The sequence below is a fragment of the Amblyomma americanum genome, chromosome 2, assembly GCF_052857255.1.
Source record: "Amblyomma americanum isolate KBUSLIRL-KWMA chromosome 2, ASM5285725v1, whole genome shotgun sequence".
In the NCBI taxonomy this organism is placed as follows: domain Eukaryota; kingdom Metazoa; phylum Arthropoda; class Arachnida; order Ixodida; family Ixodidae; genus Amblyomma; species Amblyomma americanum.
The window spans coordinates 203,699,356-203,718,849 of NC_135498.1; the positions used below are offsets into that span (position 1 = coordinate 203,699,356).

The window sequence follows — 19,494 nt, forward strand, 5'->3', positions numbered from 1 at the left end:
GGCTTTCGAGCGTGTTGGCATCGACCTCTACGGGCCTCTTCCGAGGACATCAATCGGGAACCGCTGGATCATCGTTGCCATCTACCACCTTACACGCTACGCTGAAACGTAGCCTTTACCATCCGCCACAGCCCATGACATTGCATCCTTCATTCACCATCGCATCATTTTTTGCCATGGTGCGCCCAGAGAGCTGCTCAGTGATAGAGGTCCGGCCTTCCTCTCTGAAGCTGTAGAAGCTCTCCTTCAGGATTGCAACGTCGTTCACCGCACCAGCTCCGCCTATGATCCCCGGACAAATGGCATGTTTGAGCGTTTTAACCACACCCTCGGAGACATGCCGGCCATGTATGTTGCTTCCGACCATTGTAACTGGGACCGCGTTCTCCCTTTTGTCACGTACGCTTATAACTCCGCTGCTCAAGCCAAGACCGGATTCTCTCCGTACTTTCTCCTGTATGACCGTGAGCCTTTTTGCACAATGGACACATTCTACCTTACCGCCCTGATGCTTCCATATTTACAACTCTTTCTCAAGCCGCAACTTATGCCGAAGAATGCCGGCAGCTTGCCCTATACTTCATTTCTCACGCGCAGCAGCAGCAGAAAAGGATCCGTGATACTCTTGCACTTCGTCCCGCTTACCTTCCTGATGCTTTAATCTGGAACTGGGTACCCTCCTCAGGTCCCGGCCTTTCCTCTAAACTTTTTAGCAAGTACCAGGGACTCTACCGTATTCTTGAGCAGACATCCCCGTCAATTACCTCATCGAACCCCTTACGCCATCCCGTGATCATCGTCGCCGAGGCCGCGCCATTGTCCACAAGACCCGCCTCAAACCATACTACGACCCCGCCATCGTCACATCGCACTAGGCCGCCATGATGGCGCCCTTTTGCCCGGGGGGAATTGTTTCGGCTTTGGAATCTTCAGAGGTTGGCGCTTAACAAAGAAGACGACGAGAAGCGCCGAACGCTCCGTAGCTCGAGCGTTGAACGCTCGGTCCCTCGTGCGTGCTCTGGACTGAACGCTGCCTCTGGTCTGTGTCTGGACTGTACCGCCGGTTGTTCGCGACGCTGTGCTTTGGAAGACGTTCCTTATTACAATATATAATCGAGGTGAGGATGAACGCAGTGATGGGGAGAATTCGGCTATCCTACGGATAACAAAATAAGAAGTAATGAAAGCCCGCAGACAAAGCAATGTTGTAAAGTATACATACTTTACCCCATTGCTTTGTCGGCGGGGCTTTAATTTTGTCAGCCATAGGATAGCCATATTCTCTACATGACTGCGTCTAACATTCGCACCCCGAATATATTGGGTACAGAATAGGTTTGCGTCGAACTTGGCTTCTTTAACTATTCCCTCTCTGTTAGTAATGCCAATGCCCTTCTTCTCTCATAGTACGTACAACTAGCTTCCTCCTGACCGCTTTAAGGTCACATGTAATATGTGGAACACATTCGAGTCCCGCCGTAGTTCAACAAGGAAGCGATGCGAGATCATCCTAAGAAGAGGAGCGAACTGCGCTTCTGAGAACGTCGCTTTGCTGGGACGCTGAATCAGTTTCCCTAGTTTCGATTTCTTTTCACAAGTGGCGCATTAAACCCATGACCTAATCTGAGACCACAATAAGTGACCCTTCATCAATGGCAGACACTCGGTCTTGATAAGGCGGTGGGAAGCGGATCTATACGCATCGTTCTCAGGTACTCACGAATTTTTAACGATTTGAGAGGAAATCTCATCTGCAACGGCAACGTCGAATGAGCTGCTAAGAGCCCTAACGGCACAAATCGAAGCGCTAGAATTCATCACCGCCCGTAGTGCTCTCTGAATTTCGCTCCTGACCATATAAACTGGCATACCAGATGCCAGAAGGAACGTTAGATACCACGGGAATGAAAAGCAAGGAGTCCTCGTCGTTGCCCAGCCTCTTGCAGAGGCAATAGGTACTAACACCGATAAGCCTAACTCTTCAGCTGTTCCCGCTACAACAAATATCTTGAATGTACTGCAGACACCTAACATATTGTAACGTGCTTCCACAGAACCTCGACGGAAGAAGCAGAAGATGAAGGACTGACCCGCGGAGAAAGAGGAAGAAAAAGAGAGAGCTGAAGGACGCTGCTAGGCTTCCTGCTTCCATCCTGCTTCGACCGGTCCCCTCTTTGAATAAACCCCCGTGCGTGCAAAGCACGTAACAGGTTGGTGAGAGGTGCCGGGTATCGACCACGGAGCATTCCATCTACCGAAGGAGCCGTAGACTCGCAGGCTTCCCACCACTGCCATCGGACATGCCTGGAGACGACAATGCTGAGCAACCCGGGCTATCCACAGCGAACAACTGGCCACATTATCGAGAGCCCCGCACATTTTTTGGAAAACCTGAAGAGGACGTTGACGAGTGGCTGAAACACTACGAGCGGGTGAGCAAATACAATCGATGGAACGCTGCTACTAAACTGGCTAACGTTGTGTTTTTCCTTGCCGCCACTGCCCTTGACTGGTTCGACAATCATGAGGATACACTGAGTTCATGGGCTACCTTTACGACCGAGATAAAGAAAAATTTTGGGGATGAATCGGCAAAGAAGAAGCGTGCGGAACAGACATTGCTTCACCGCGCGCAAGTACCCGGAGAAACTTGCACGGCATACATCGAAGCCATCTTAAAGTTATGCAAGCTAGTTAACTCCAGAATGCTTGAAGAAGACAAAGTCGGCCACCTTCTAAAAGGAATTGCGGAAGATGTTTACAATTTCCTGATTAGCAAAGAGAGCCTGAGCACCACCGCTGACGTTATAGAACATTGCAGAACATTTGAAGCTCTTAAGCTGCGTCGAATCACCCCTAAATTCGGAAGATTGGCCAATGTCACCTCTATAGCCAGTGTTGAAGCCAGTTCTCCAAATTCTATGGCTGATATGATTCGAGAGATTGTGCGCGAGGAATTGTCCAGATCCCGGGATACCTTCTGCCACACACAATATCTGCGGCACAGTTCTGCACCGGAGGAAGATGTTGCCGCCCTGTCGACTCCGTGGGCTCCACCCAACGGCACTTTGCCCATGGACGATCGGAACATTGCCCAACGTTATCGCCACCAGCCGACAGAAAGGAGGCCCACCTACCCAGAAGACGTGGTTCGTCAGCAGCGAGATCCTGGCTTCAGCCAACGTCGCGACTTTGTTCGCCAGGACTCTTATGGCGGTCGCTGGCGCTCTCAACCTTTGTGCTACCGGTGTGGCATTGCAGGGCATATCGCTAGATATTGCCGCCGTCGTTTCCCAACTTCTCAAGACTGCCAACCCCCGGCGAATACTTACGGGCAACTGCACACCGCGCAGCAGAGACCCCCAACGTCCGCTTGGGACCCGTACCGTCCGAGCAATTTGCGGAGTTCATCACCCGCATCTGACCGCAGTGTGACGCCGCCACCTCAGCGCCAACGGCGGTCACCTTCTCCTCGACGTCGTGCATCCCCTCCGCCTCCGGGAAACTAGGAGGCGCGGCCGATGGAGGTGAGGCCGCCGGCGAGTCGATGACGTCCAATCTACCTCTGCCCGTGTTTATGTTGAAGAACAAACTGGAAGTGTTTATTGATGGTGTGAAAACAATGGCTCTTGTGGACACTGGTGCTACCGTATCCGTTATGAGTTTGAGGTTTAAGAATCGTTTAGGTAGGAAAGTGATGTTTAGTGGTGACCGTGCAGCGTTATTCCGTGGTGTCGGTGGTGAACCTTTGGTTCCACTTGGTGTGTGTGCTTCGGATGTTGTTATTGGTGGTCTAACGTTTAGAACAGAATTCGCAGTGCTACCACGGTCAACGCATGATGTGATTATTGGGATTGATTTTCTGCAAGAGTGTGGTGCAACTTTAGACTGTCGTACGGGAGAAGTTGCTTTGAATTCTTCGTTACTTTCAGCTCTTGTGGATAACTCGACACCGGATTTTGGAGCATTTGCGGTGGAAGAAGATACTATTGTACCAGCTTTCTCTGCAGCATTCGTGCGGGTTTCCTCTATTCACAATCAGTGCGAATCTTTTGAAGCTGTGGTAGAGCCTACGACACTCGCCTGCTCTAAGAAGAGTATCGTCGTGCCTCGTTGCGTCGTTCCCGTGGTGAGAGGCCGTACCGAGCTGTGGACACTGAACCACTCTGAAGAGCCAGCTGTGTTGCCCCGGGGCCTCAAACTCGCCCGTTTCGAGGAAGGTGTGTCAGGTTTCGTCGCGGCGTTAACCAACTCTGTCAGTGAGCAGCACGTGAAAAGAGATATGGAGACCCAAGTTAAGGCTATGATTAATCAGGCTCTTTCCCCAACCGAGCGTCGCACTCTAGTGGAACTCCTTCTGAAACACGTGTTCGTGTTCGACTTTGCCAAAGACGATTCAACACCACCGCCTACCAGTCGTATTCATCACACGATCAACACCGGCTCCGCACCTCCTATACGCCAGAAGCCCTATCGAGTCTCAGCCACTGAACGTAAGTTAATAGATGACCAAGTTCAAGAGATGCTAAAGCGAGGCATAATTCGAGAATCCTCCAGTCCTTGGGCGGCTCCAGTTATCCTTGTTAAGAAAAAAGATGGCACATGGAGGTTCTGTGTTGACTCCCGTCGCTTAAATACGGCCACGAAGAAGGACGTCTACCCGCTTCCACGTATATATGACGCAATTGATTGTCTGCACTCCGCTTCATACTTTTCTTCTATTGATTTGAGATCCGGCTACTGGCAAATCCCCGTACACGCTGCAGATAGGGAAAAAACGGCATTCATTACACCAGACGGACTTTACGAGTTCAACGTTATGCCTTTCGGATTATGTAATGCACCTGCAACATTCGAGCGGTTCATGGATACAATCCTGCGTGGCCTCAAGTGGCAAATTTGTTTATGTTATCTGGACGACGTTGTAATTTTTGGCAAAACGTTTAGTGAGCACAACCGCCGTCTGGATATTGTGCTTGATTGCATGGAACGAGCTGGCCTTATCCTCAATTCCAAGAAATGTCATTTTGGGAACCGTGAAACAATTGTTCTTGGTCATTTAGTTGATAAAGAAGGTGTTCGACCAGATCCAAAGAAAATTGAAGCTGTCAAAAGTTTTACGGTGCCTCAATCAGTGAAAGAGCTGCAGAGTTTTTTAGGGCTCTGCTCGTACTTTCGACGCTTTATAGCTAGGTTTGCGGACATCGCTTACCCACTCACGTGTTTGCTGCATAAAGATGCACCGTTCAATTGGACCAGCGAATGTGACGCAGCTTTCCGGCATCTGAAATTTATTTTGACCTCGGGCCCCATCCTACGCCACTTCTGCCCATCTGCACCAATTGAAGTGCACACTGATGCAAGTGGTATCGGTATCGGCGCTGTACTTATACAACGCCATGGTCACGATCAGCACGTGGTAGCATATGCCAGCCGTTCGCTGAGTAAGAGCGAAAGAAATTACACGGTTACTGAGCAAGAATGTCTCGCCGTTGTTTTCGCTGTACAGCGCTTCCGCTCCTATCTGTACGGGAATGCTTTCACCGTCGTGACCGACCACCACTCGCTTTGCTGGTTAGTGAGTCTTCGTGACCCCTGTGGCCGGCTTGCTCGATGGGCTTTGCGCCTACAAGAATTTAATTTCACTGTTGTGCATAAAAGCGGCCGTAAACACTCAGATGCCGATTGTCTTTCCCGTTTGCCGCTTCTAACGACTGAGGACGACGCAGACAACTTTGATGAATACTTGTCGTCACTTTCACAAGCCTTCCCCGATCTTCAAGTTTTTCGAACTGAGCAACGCAAGGACCAAACATTAACCTCTTTGTTTGATGCCGCTCAAGATTCTGTAAAGAATACTTTTTGCATTCGCGACGGTTTGCTTTATAAGAAGAATTTCGCTTCTGGAGGAGCACGCATGCTTCTTGTCGTACCCGAAAGCCTACGCATCACAGTTCTTGAAATGATGCACGACGACGCCACGTCTGGGCACTTGGGAGTGACACGCACACTCCACCGCACACAACAACGATTTTACTGGCCTAACATGCGTTCAACCATCCAGCACTATGTAGCCAGCTGTGTGCAATGCCAGCGCTTTAAGCTGCCGACTTCAAGTCCACCGGGCAAATTGCGGCCAATCACACCTCCAACAGCCCTGTTTGAGCAAGTTGGCATTGACCTCCTTGGACCTTTCCCACGATCCTCTAAAGGAAATCGATGGATTCTTGTGTGCGTAGACCACTTAACCCGTTATTGTGAGACAGCCGCGATACCAGTTGCTACTGCGTCTGAAGTATCTAACTTCTTACTTCGATTCGTCATTCTTCGGCACGGCCCTCCTGCAGTTCTCATTAGCGACCGTGGACGTCAATTTACAGCGGACGTTGTTGAAGAACTTCTCCGCCTCAGCAGCTGCAGTTTTCGCCACTCCACGCCATATCATCCCCAAACGAACGGTGTGGTAGAACGCACTAATCGTACGCTCACCACCATGCTTGCCATGTACGTCGCTGCAGATCATAAGGACTGGGATGGCGTACTCCCGTTCATCACTCATGCGTACAACACCGCGCAACATGAGACAACTGGCTACAGCCCCTTTTACCTGCTCTATGCTCGCTCGCCTCGCTGCGGCCTTGACACCATGCTACCATTTTTCATCCACGATGAACCTTCTCTTGCGACCACACTCTGCAGAGCTGAAGAAGCTCGCCAGCTTGCCCGCGTTCGAATTTTATCTTCGCAAGAGCGTTCCAAGAACCGCTACGACGTCCAACACCAAGAAGTTTCTTATGTTCCTGGTGACATTGTGTGGTTGTGGACCCCTCTACGCAAGCGTGGTCTGTGTCAGAAACTGCTATCCCACTACACTGGACCATTTGTTGTGTTGGAGTGCATAAGTGACGTTAATTACGTTATAGCACGACTAACTGCTAGTGGTCGACGGTCACGCCAATCTCAGGTGGTGCATGTAGCCCGCCTCAAGCGATTCCATCCCAGACGGTCTGTTTAACTCGCCCGACGGGCATCGTCTGCGAGGAGGGAAATGTAACGTGCTTCCACAGAACCTCGACGGAAGAAGCAGAAGATGAAGGACTGACCCGCGGAGAAAGAGGAAGAAAAAGAGAGAGCTGAAGGACGCTGCTAGGCTTCCTGCTTCCATCCTGCTTCGACCGGTCCCCTCTTTGAATAAACCCCCGTGCGTGCAAAGCACGTAACAATATGATGGTTCACACGACTTACGCACATATATTCTGCTTCATTACTATTAGTAGAACCAATAGTTCGACGACTCGCAGAACTTCTCCGCGCTTTCGGCCCACATGTGTGGTTCCGCTTCGAATGTGTACAGAAACGTCACAATATACTTTGCGGGGATCGTATTTACCCCTCGCCTGCCAGATGCATCTCTCTCTCTATCTCTCGTGGCCTACAGCGGCCCTTCCCCTCCCGGTCCCCTACGGTCGATAGCGGAGGAAACCTGGAAGAGGCGCCCGAATGATCACGTGGGCGACCATATTTGCCCCTGTAGTCTTCGGTGGCCACGCGGATGGTGCAGGCAGCGGGGGAGTTGAAAGGAAGACGTTGGACGCAGCGGATGGAGGCGACAACCACTTTGCGGCCCAGGTGACACAGTTATTTTTCTGTCTGACCACTGCCTGCCAGCTGCAGCCTGCTGCTTGCGCACGAACGACACAACTCGCAATGAACGGTTTTGACTTTGACCTATTCCTCGATGTAGTGTTTCCAGTGGCCATGGCTGTGGTTCGAGCTGACAAAGTGGTGTTGGCTCTGAGTGCACGGTCCAACCTCGGCAGAAAGCCCACATTTTGGCGCAGCAACGTGAGACCACTGGAGAGCTCCAGTGGGGGTGCCAGCTCATGAGAAACAACATGACCACTCTCCGTGTTAAGGGCTGTCCGATCTCATGACATTGGCCAATGTGTGCGGCGAGGTTCCGGAGTTTTCCAGCGCCTGTTACCTGGCCACATCAAAACACCGCAGAAACGGTGCTGCGGTGTTCACCGGGGGCAGTGCATGGAGCCAGCCGCAGGCACGGTTATTTAGCATCCAAAATATTGCGAAATTAGTTCCTCGTGAAAACTGGAGCAGCAAGACGGCTGTGACTACAGGAATTGCGTTTTGCTGAACGTGTCTTCAAGCACTCCCACAGATCCGGCTGGCGCAAGTGGTTACATGCCGGGAACACTCGGCCCGCCCAAGCCATGTGGCAATGGCTTCCAAACACCCTTGTTCCGCTTCAGACACTTCAGCAGATTCGGTTAGCCTACGACCATCAAGCCATAAAATCCTGGGCTACTTGGCGAGCCATCGCTAGTTGTCGCCGGCTAATTCTCGCCCTTTTCGACTCTTGCGCATGCAGGCAGGCCAGGTGCACTAACTGCGTCAACGACATCAGTTGCGGCAAGTGCTTCCCGCCAGTTGGCGGACGGTACCACAGTACTGGCGAGAGAGTGGCAGCTATTTTAGTCAGGCTTAGTAAAAGATACAAACTGAAGGTGGTGCAGGCCCATGCGCCTACATCTAGCTATGATGACCAGATCGTAGACAGCTTCTCTGAGGACTGTTCGGCGACTTCAGTGCCATCGTTACGGAAGAAGCAGGCTGCACACCAGGGAGTATGAGACTGTGGCGTAAGCACATGGAATAGCAGAGAGGGAGCTGTTAGTATTGTTACAGACGGAAATCTTAAGAATTATGAAATCCTTCACGGGAAGTGGACGTGGAAGAGCCCCCATGGAGATAAAAAAAAATGAAACAGCCTTCATACACTGAGCTCACCGTGGCATCGTGCAAATGTTTAGTTTCTCGGAATGGTGCTCTGTAGCGAGCACAGAATGATAAGCTCTCGAATTAGCCTGTGAAATTTGAGAGCAGCGCTATGACGTCGGCAGAACGTAATTACTCAGCGACGGAAAAAGGAATGCTTGGCCATCACCAACTCACTCCGGAGGTTCCAGATCTGGGTATAGGAGTCTTGACCTGGCTGAAACACATGCGTGAGCGCGATTGGCGCTGACAATTCAACGCTTCGTGTTTGAAGAGCGCTGACGTAAAGGGACAACAAGTGCAGTCGTAGACGCACTGTCACGCGCGCCGGTCACTCGAATCAACTAGCTAGCCAGGTTGAGGGGGAGTCAGCGGGGTAGCTGTATGCCCCTCTGAGGACAAGCGACTGCCTGGGAGATCCCGGCATAGCTATCAGAAGTGTTTAGCTGTTAATGCTCTCCCGAGAGGCTGATCACTGCCAATGCCATGCATTTCACTGCTAAGGACAGAAATGTCAGTCCGGCAGCAGAAAACCGCCTGCTACTGTCCACAGTAAAATGTGAGCAACCGCGAAATCAAGGTATCAATCCGCTTCTGGGCCCATATGCGAGATCGTACGATGAATAGTATGTGCATTTGGAAGCCACCTTGTTCACTCCGTGCACAAGTCCAAATCACTCCACGGGCTTGACGCCCTGCATTCACATGTTTGGAAAGGAGCTGAGCACACCTACGGACAAAAGTTTGACCTCAGAGTCGGTGATGTTCATGCAGTCACGGCAGATGACGTCGACCGCGCAAGGCGATTAAGCGAGCTTCGGCAAATGCCATTAAGGAGGCGAACCGAGAAGGCCAGGAGAAGGCCAGCGCAAGTTAGACGTGTAGCTAAGACCTAGTTCTCAAGCGCAATTACGAATCGAGAGACGCCACCGTGGGGTTCGTGGCCGGTGTGGGGCCGAGATAAATGGGACCTTTCCTCATTGCTCAGAAGCTTTCGCGAGGAAACTGCCGGCTGAAAGACCAGAGGTTGGGCCGAACAAGTCAACCCAGTCAGTGAGCGAGCTGAAACAGTACTTCCAGAGGGAACTTGCTGTGCAAGCAGAAACGCCTCCCACGAAGGACTGCGCAGTGGAGAGCTAAGCACTGATAAATCTCTACAGGTGTCGCTGTAATACCTGAAGCCAGCGAACTCGCTTGGGGAACCGTACAACGCGCAAAGCATGAGATCACGCACACGATTACTCCGGTAGCGTCGGCTGCCTAAAGAGCTCAAGATCGAGCGGTAATGGCGGAACGCCAGACGCGATAATTCGCGCAGGAACAGGCCTAATGCAAGAAAATCTTTGCTCCGACGTGACAATATCAGAACTCTGCGAGATCACCGAATGTGAACCATGCTGACCATGAAGTCGCCTGGCGCAGGAGGACATGCTGACTCGGCCCGTGTAGATATACAAGGAGGTGTCGTTCCTATTTACAAGAAGCCTGCTCGGAGGGACTGAACCCCCGCTAGCTGCCCTGATTTAATACCCTCGAGGGCTTCAGCGCAGGCCACAGAGCGGCGCAGAGAGTCGTACTGGCTTCCCGCGACCGGGGAGCAAGCCACCGAACCTCGTCCCCCCCCCCCCCCCTCCTTCTCGCACGCAGCTGCGCCGGCGGTGGCTCCAGGAGCAGCGACAGGCCGAGCTGACGACGGTCGGCCCGTATGCAGAAGAAGCACGATTTCGCGACCTCCATCCTCGTCTAGAACGTGGCCCCCGAGGCAGGGGCTGCCAACCCGGGGCCCAGCCCCGATTCCGTAGTATGGACAGCCGCCCGTAGTATGGGAAAGCCGCCCAGTTCGGTACATCCTGGTACTCATGGTGCCGATAAATTATCAAAGTTCTCACAGGTTAGAACTATACTTCTACTGCCCTCTACAGACATACTGAGCTTCGGAAAAGTCGTAACTGCACGACTATACTGCTAAAAAGCAGACCCTATGGCCTAGGAACGTTCGACGGACCCTGTACCTTGCGTGAAGACGATGGCCGAAGAACATACAACGGCGAGGTTAGTTTTGATGAACAACTGTTTCATGCAAAAAGCCATTCGTCACGCAAACAATATTTGGTTTCTGATTGGGGCTGACAATATTCGCGTGCCGGACATCGAGCAGATTACTTTCGCACGAGCGTCTCCCGATCTCAGATGTGATGCTGGTGCTCTAAAGGCATTCGCAGAGTACTCTCTCCTCGTTTTCGATAGCTGCTGGTCTGTGTTTGAATTGGTCGACTTCACGAATACTCATACATCGCATTCTCTTGAAAACGAGGCGGGTGGAGTTGATCGCGAGGAAAAACCTTTGAAGAGATAAGGCTGCCACTGCGGAGGAGCAGAATGTCGAATATTTGGTACCTTTTATACCTTGGCTGATTAAAGTTTTGCTTGCGACGACATCTCAGGTCTCTCAGTCTACAAGGCAAGGTTGCTTTCATGTTTTCGCCGGACCTTTAGCCAATGTACCTGGCGCTGGAGCTTGCATGATTTAGGTAGTTTCTAAGCCTTTCTCTACTTCCTCCTTTAAAATAAAAACTAATTTCGATGTATTGCTGCTTCTCTCATTATGAACCTGATTAATGTGGGTGTAAACAACAGGTATGAATGACCAGTATCGTAGAATTGCCGAAATGCAAAACAATAATTGTGTGTCATGCGCAGATGACTAAGATGGACTTATCCCCGTGAAAGGATAGTAGGTAGCTGCATAGTGGGTAGTTGATACTTGCTAAGATGCGGAATGGTTGTAAACACTGAAGCAGAGCTTGCTTCTTAGCTACACTGCAGGCCCAACTCAAGGCAATTCCTGAAAAGAGTGCTACAACGAACAGCTACAGCAGCTCCGACCATGTGCAGGAGACAAGTGTGCTACCGAGCTCTCGAAGAACTAAAAATGTGCCAGTGTGTGGAGTAAACCCTGTTTGTTCATGTGATGATGAACAGACAAAGCCACGCCGAAGGCGCCGGCGTTCTCTTTGTCATGTCATAACTGAGATGTTTCCGTCGGCAGAAGGTATTTGCCGCCACCAAGAGTACCTGCATTTGGTGTGTCTATGGTGCGAAACAGAGCTGTTTGAAGGTCTTACTGATAAGTTAATGCTTCTAAATATAGAAACTGGCCGTCTTTTTCAGCTTCTTCAAAGCATGCTGCTTGCTTCTTGTACCGCATGCTGCACTGGTGCAATGTTCGCTTGAAATAGGATGTAATTGGAACGGAAGTGAACCTATGACAGCCTCTCTGAATTTTGACTTGTACTGCGAGGGTTCCTGTTTGTCATTCGGTTCTGACTCTTCGAACTGTGTCGACTGCTATGACTGTCGTGTTAGACACGTGCGCGGGTGCGTGAGTCCGTGCATGTGTGCATTCTTCCCACCACAAAACTTGTTTCTAATGACCATGATCACTTAAGTATTCGATTCGTGCCTCATGAATGTCATGTGGGAACTTACAGCGTTGTCTTGCGTGATGCGTTGTATATATGTACTACTGCTTCAAACAGTCTGTTCTGTGTGAACGTTTTCCGGTTTCGCTACGTGTGTCGAGTGTGTAGAGTTAAGTCGTTTATAGAGTACGTAAGTTGTCACACCGACACTGCTCTGTGCCGTCGTTTAGACATTTTTCATTTGTGAATATTTTTTTTGTTGAAGGTAGTGTGGTGTACCTACAGACGACGAAGTTCAAGTCAGTGAGCAAGGACAAAGTGCAAATCACGTGGATGGTAGATTTGGCAACAAGATGATGACCGATCGAGTTTATTCCCGCTAACGATACTGCGCGGGTGGCGCGATGGACCGCTTCTGACAGTCCGAGAATAGACGCACACACACATATATGGTTGACCCACCTCGCGATGGACGGACTGACCACAAAAATTACCTCAGCGAGAATGAATTGTGTGGAACCTTGCGACAGAAAACTCTTTTAATCCGCAAGTAGAGCTTATCAGATTTGTGAGGGAACTGTGCTATGCGACATTGTACAAGTGCGTAACGTGTTGCCTGGGTCTCTTAGGTTAGCCTGAAATGTATCACGCCCTTTATTGTTTCGTACGTAAATTTTGCTGCATGTGTAATTACCGATAATTTCACTCTCAGCACAGTCAGTGCGGCACTTGCCCAGCTTGAGACCAGTAACGTTACACAGCCAACACAGCCAAGGGGACTGCGTGCATTGCGCCAGTGTCTGCTGTTTTGAAGAAAGTCACTGGCCAAAACGAGAGTTGTCTTTTAAGAACTGTACTTAATATAGCTCTAGTGCTCGACGGGTGCGAGATCGTAAAGCTTGAACTGCTAATTCACGCAAGAGGCTATGCAGTCCTCAAGTCATGGCGAAGGAATCGGTATGCACCTTCCAACGTTTCGAATAACAGGTGACGCAGAAACGTTAGCAACCAGGACGACCCTTTTCCTCTCCGCCTTTGCATCTCCAATCAAGGGCTTCATCACTGCCAGCTTGTGACCAAGACGATCGTAAGTTTACTTATCTCTTGAGGGAAATTCTTTGGAAGATTAGTTTTGTTTCGGAACTGTTCTCCCTTCGGAAAGCGATGCTTGTGGCCACGCGGGACTCTCCTCCGTCCTAACTCGTGTGCGCTTAGTGAAGATTCTGTGCCTCGCGCAGCAATCAAGTCCCCCCCCTCCGATTTGTGCTCTTCATTCTAATGATCATGCCGCAGATCATACCAGCTTGTGGTTTGAACCGCAGTCAATCACTATGCACAAAGCAGATATATCTGCTCGTGCAGCTTTTCTGTATGTGATAGAAAGTTATGGTTGCTAACCTCGGCTAGGAAGCACTGTCTAAACACCAAGAGGCGTGTCGCATGGAGTAAACTTTTCGGCCCGTCGGCGAATAGTACCGTTAACTATTATCCTCTCCCCCAACTCCCACGGCGTGTGTTGCTTGCCCCAAGACGAGAATTTCAACCTCAAATTAATGAAATGCTTGAAAAAGGCATTGTGTTTTCTACAATTCCTTGGTCTTGTCTCAGTGTGTAAGTAACCAAGGGAGACAACACGATAAGTTTTTTATTCCACTACCGGAACCTGAACATCGTCACGACCGGCGAATGAAATAGCAAATTTAACGAGATATATCTGCCCGTGCAGCCTTCTGTATGTGATAAAACTCTGGTACATGTTGTGGTTACTAACCTCGGCCAGGAAGCACTGTCTAAACACCAAGAGGTATGTCGGTACTTCATTCTCGCTGTCACAGGACACAATAACTTCCACAAGACTGAATAAGAGCGACCGCCGCGAGCCAGATCAAGATGCTGGCTATTTCTATTAAACAAGGCCGACACGAAAAAACTCCCCTGTCCGCATAAAGCAATCAAGCTCAACCGCCTCTCAAGCGCTTTTTGCAACGAGCCAGTCACTTTCCAATGCCCCATCGACCGAGCACTTGGGCATATAAAGTATCGCGAAGAATTATAAATGTAAATGGCACTGGTTTTCGTAGACACGAATTATGTCCACAGCTCCGACTTTGATCTGCACAGCACTGACTGTATTTTACGTGTCTTATCGAATGGAAACTTCAAGCTGAAATTTAACAAATATTTTGGCCTTTACAAATTAATCAGGAATCCTGACTCAAGGTCGGACGCTGGGATATCCATTTTCAGCAGGATGACTTCAGTGGCGCCTTTCGCAGTGGCTATGGACAGATAAACTCCACCGATAACTTTCGTGGGCTACATTGCTGCTGACCAAGCGAGAACGTTCTCGGCTCAACATTCGATCCCGTCCCCCGGGGCGCATTGTAAGCCGCGGGATGATTGGGGCCTCACTACTCTCATGTAGTCCGTCCTGAAGCTTTATCATGACGCTCTGACATTTGGTCATAAAAGGTCTCCAGATTATCACGAAAGTCCCCGAGAGTTATGGCAGTAATCCCGGCTCCACGACGACAAGTAGTATGTTTCTCTCCTTGCTGCCTGTCAGTATCCAACAGTGGATTCCTCGTTAACCCCCCCCCCCTCCGCCCCCCAAACTCCACTTCTGCTCATCAGTTTACCTGGTAACCCACTCCAGCTGGAAGGCATTTATAAATTGGGTCTCTCCCTAACCGGGCTATCGGAAACCGGTACTTTATTGCCACCGCGACTACTTCACAAAAGGGCTCGAGGTTCAAGCAGACCACGACACCACAGCTCAGCATATTACTGAACTTCAGCGGGAGCACATCTCCTTAGGCACAAAGATCCGAAAACTGCTCACCAAAAGAGGAGCACAGTCTCCCTTAAGAGCATTTCAAACAGCCCCAATTGATGTTAGTTGGAGTGATAACACTAACTCTGCTTGCCACCCCTGCCAAAAGAGTAACGAATCGCGCTTACTGTACGTTCGTGGACGTCAAGGACGTCTACGAGGGAGCTTTGAACAAAGCCTCTGAAGAGGCAACTAAAAACACCCTAAGATCTGGTGCATGAACGTCCTGCTTGAGAAGATAAGACAAACCAATTCCCCTGCTACGTGAAGACGTAGCAGCCAGAGCAACTTTAAGGTGAGTGTGTCGAACACCCGTTTCAGGGCGGGACGCCGCCCAGGCCGCCGCCCACGCATGATTCCATTCCTACAACACTTGCTTTTTTACGATGCAGAACCACGCGGCACAGGGATTCGAGTCGCAGTTCTCTTATGCGAGGCTTGCTTCTAACCATAACCTATCCCTGCTACTACGTGACCTATTATATTCCCGTCCAAATAGAGAGTTCTATGGTTCTAGCTATCAATAGCAACATCTATTGTATCTTTGTAGTAGCATGACAAAGCTGATAAAACAAATACTGAATAGCAGCATTTCTCAATGCTGCCTGTTGAGGACATCAGAATCCGAGGCTTAGACGTGTAGCCAGAAGTGTCGACGAAATGCATTGCGTGTCACCGTTTATATGGTGCAGACATCCTCTTCGAAAAACTACGCGCCTTTATGAGTTATACTCAAACGGAGATAACATACTGTATTTTAAACAAATAAAAACGTTCGGCCGGCAGGTGCAAACGTGAGGCTGTGGTTTCTCATGCGGCCCGTGTTCAATACTTGATGGCCCTTCAGTGCGGCGCCTTAGGTGGAGCAAACCCGCTTGCATGGGAGCATGTGTGCTCTCTCTAAGGATAGTGTTTGCCATTTCTCACTAGGCTCCACGCAGTCAGCACGCACGACAAAAACAGCGTCAGTGCTTCGGAGCAATTTTATTCTAATAACCAAAATTGCAACAAGTATGTGTATAGAACCACGTTGAAAGCTGCTGCCTCCGATCATAAAGTGGATTAAATTAGAATTATTATTATTGAGTGTTAGTAACGTCATTCGGCTTCACTGAGTACAACGAAAAGCAGTAGGCCTCATTCAAAACAAAAACAAACCCATTTATACCTCTCCGAAAGTCGCAGCATCATCTGCGCTTCTATCACAATCACCAAGGGTGAAATAATCTTTCGTTATTCAAGTTGCTACGCAACAACATTGTAAGTTTTAAAATATGCGACTGTCTCACTGTCATGGCAAAAACAACACAAGCGTACGAATAGGTTGACTCAGTTATCCTGTGAACATAGCACCAGTAGACATTCCTTTTTCTTTTAGTCACCGGCTAATAACATACACTCAATCTATTAATTACCAGTTTTGATTCACCATCTCTTCCGCTAAAGGCTGGGTGTTTCAAAAATCAGTAATAAGTTTATAATCCTAGACTAACAAACGGTGCCACAGTCGCGACTTGTTTCAATTCTATTTTTGTTATATTATATAAATTGCTGCGCTATTGTTGATCCGTTACCTTCTTTTCGCATACTGCGTTATTTTAAGGCAGTGCAAAATACTCTATTGTACCATAAAAATTGCTTGCACGAACGAGAACCACTGGACTTGTTTCCATCTCTTCAAAGCTTTAATTCTTTGCGAATTTCCCTACTTGTAGTTATCAAATATTTAATGTCTAGTCTAATTTCTTTTAGTCTATTTGTAATGTGGCTCCTTATTATGAACTTTATAATCGGCCCGCCTCTTGCACATCTCCAATGGTCTTATAATTAGGCTAGCAATGTTCCAAATAAAATATGGATACTGAATGATTCCACTTGTCGGGCTTAGCCTGCGATCTCCTGCCCGTGGCTTTTGCAAACATTTCAGGCATAACGCCTTCCACCATCGGAAACAGTACGGTGGTTTCGCCGCTGTGCAATTGATATCCGCTGTAAATGCAACAAATCGGTTCTTGGGGCGTAGCTCGCTAGGTTTCCCACTTGCGATTGCGGTGTGGAGTGCGATACGCGCATAACCTTTGCTCAACCAATTACAGCTGGTTTGGTAATTGCACTGAGAGTACCGCTTAACAAGTGATGCTTTAAGCGAGAATGCTCGCAGTTTCTGCCCACATTAATTTATTAGATATTATCAGTCAACACCTCTTAATGTTGTTTCCGGGTGGATTCTCTAAGGACTCACCTGGTAGGACACCTGCACTGCGGACTTTTCGTAGTAGAGATCCCACATCAATAGAGGTCCATGCTACCAATGCAGAAAAAAAAGACATTTATTTGTAAAGTTAGTTTACACGTCAATTGCTCAAGCAACACTAATACTGTTTTTTTGCTCGAGTGTGTGCGATTCTTAAGGTATGCTTACTGTATATGAAAACGTTCCCAAGCTATTAAAATTTGATTTAAATACTCAGACTATTATATTTAGTCTCTTCAGCTTACCATATATTCTGCCACTATATGATATGTTGCCGTTGCCACTTATACCTTATTCCTTAAACGAAAACGTGAAAACACCAGCACGGCGATATAGAACATAGTAGTAGGTTTTAACGCGACAGCGTTAAAGAGGCTCCGAAACACATTTTCAGTGCATTGTTTTGCCAGTTGGTTGAATAGAATGAGTTATAGTTATGCTATTAGCATCGATCGTACCGCGTTTACTGTGGTTTTTAATATTTTAATTAGCTCGCAAAAACAAATTCGTGGCGCTGACGGTGTCACCATACAGTGGCGGTTTTCAGCAGCAGATATGACATCACTTTGTGCAGCTTGATGATTGGACAAAGAGTAAATATACAGCAAACTGCGTTAATAACTAGAGACACGGTTTGACAAGTTTTTCTGTTTTTATTGCATTAACAAAACGAACTTGTTTGCCCTAGATAAAAGCACTCGAAATCAAGTAAAACAAAAACACGCCACCAGAGGCACTGGCTACTTTTTGCATCGAAGGACATTGAGCATCTCTGTAAACATCCTACGTCCTAGCACTAAGCACTTATGGCTACTCTATCTGTATCTGAGAGCGGCTTTGCGGAATCGGTCCGATCGAGCCATTGCATTCTATAAGCGTTCGTTTCGGTCCCAAGGAAGGATGCATTCGTTTCACATTTAGCAGGCAGTGCGCATCGTCAGCATGTGGAGGATCACCGGGCGGTGGCGCCAGATGGCGCCACGTTCTTGTCAACAGCGCGCGCTCCTTGCTCGCCGTGGCCAACTAGCGCGTTAGGAGCGACGGGCGATGGCTGGCGGTAAGCAGTAGCGGTACGCGCTATGCTAAATGTGATATCTTGCGCAGGCTGTCACACCGTTGCAGTATCTCGCGCTCGAGTTCGGATCCGTAAGTAAGGGAACGTCACTGATCAGTGTTCCCTTCTGCGCCGTCGACGTGACGGTGAAGCGTCGCTGGGTCAGCTGGGCGTTCACATGGTTGTTGTAACCATCCAAACGGCGCTGCCGGCCTTGACATGAACGATTTACAGAGAACAGGCAACCATGGAGTGCAAACTTCCGCCACGTGCTAAGATAGGCTGTTTTGATTGGTCACCTTGAGTGTCGTAAATGGGAGAGTGAAATGGGAAGCTGCGCGAAAATCGAGTTGAGGGCAGCATTTTTTTGCTTGTATTTTGAAATTTCTTCATTGAATAACTCCCGTTCCAATGCATCGATTCTCGTAATTCTTTTTGAGGGATCATCTGTGTGACAAAGAATACACCTGAAGCATAACCAGCATCCGTTCAAGCGGTGTTTCAAAGCCCCTTTAAGGCTGCCGCTTTGCATACAATCCGGACTCTTCGACGGTGTCGTTGGTGTCGTCGTTTTTGGCGGTGTTGTGAGCGAAAAAGCAAGTGGCCAAACTTCCGGCTATGTCACGTGACCTTTGAATGTTATCACAACCTACCCACAGTCGCAGGTGTCGGCATGCCTGCTCGATTGTGAGGAAACTACCCACCGCCGCAGGTGGCAGTTATATTAATGATTGGTCGCGAGCGGTTGCTCGGGAAGAGCAAGCTGGGTATCCCAAGCACCACCTGTGACTCTTTGAAGCAGCCGCCTGCCGGGGCACTGACGCATCGCTTACACGCTGTGTGACTGCGCCCGGAGTGGTGTGAGGACTCCCCGCGATCTGTGAATGTAGAGAACGATTGCTTCCGCATACGGGTTTGTAGGCAGAGCCTAGGCCACATGGGAGTATTTGCATAGAAGTGATCTTTAATGCATTCGAATTGCACGCTTTAGGGCAGGATGAGCGTCAGGTGTTGGTGGAATAACAACACTGCCTCTGTCTGCAAAGCAAACAGAGGACCCCAGGCCCCGGAAGCAACCCATTTAAAGCAGTTGCGTCATACCCTTAAGGCAGGGCGTAGAGTGCGGCCACAAATTTTA

The 19,494-nt window shown here is 49.2% G+C and overlaps 1 protein-coding gene across 1 annotated transcript in view; it reads right to left on the reverse strand.

Moving 5' to 3' along the window:
• Positions 1–19,494, reverse strand: part of LOC144119413 (uncharacterized) — a 599,791-nt gene that overhangs the window by 55,596 nt on the left and 524,701 nt on the right. The window contains exon 19 of the mRNA XM_077652039.1: positions 17,291–17,353. Coding sequence (XP_077508165.1) covers positions 17,291–17,353 — 63 coding nt within the window. The remainder of the gene's footprint in view (positions 1–17,290; positions 17,354–19,494) is intronic.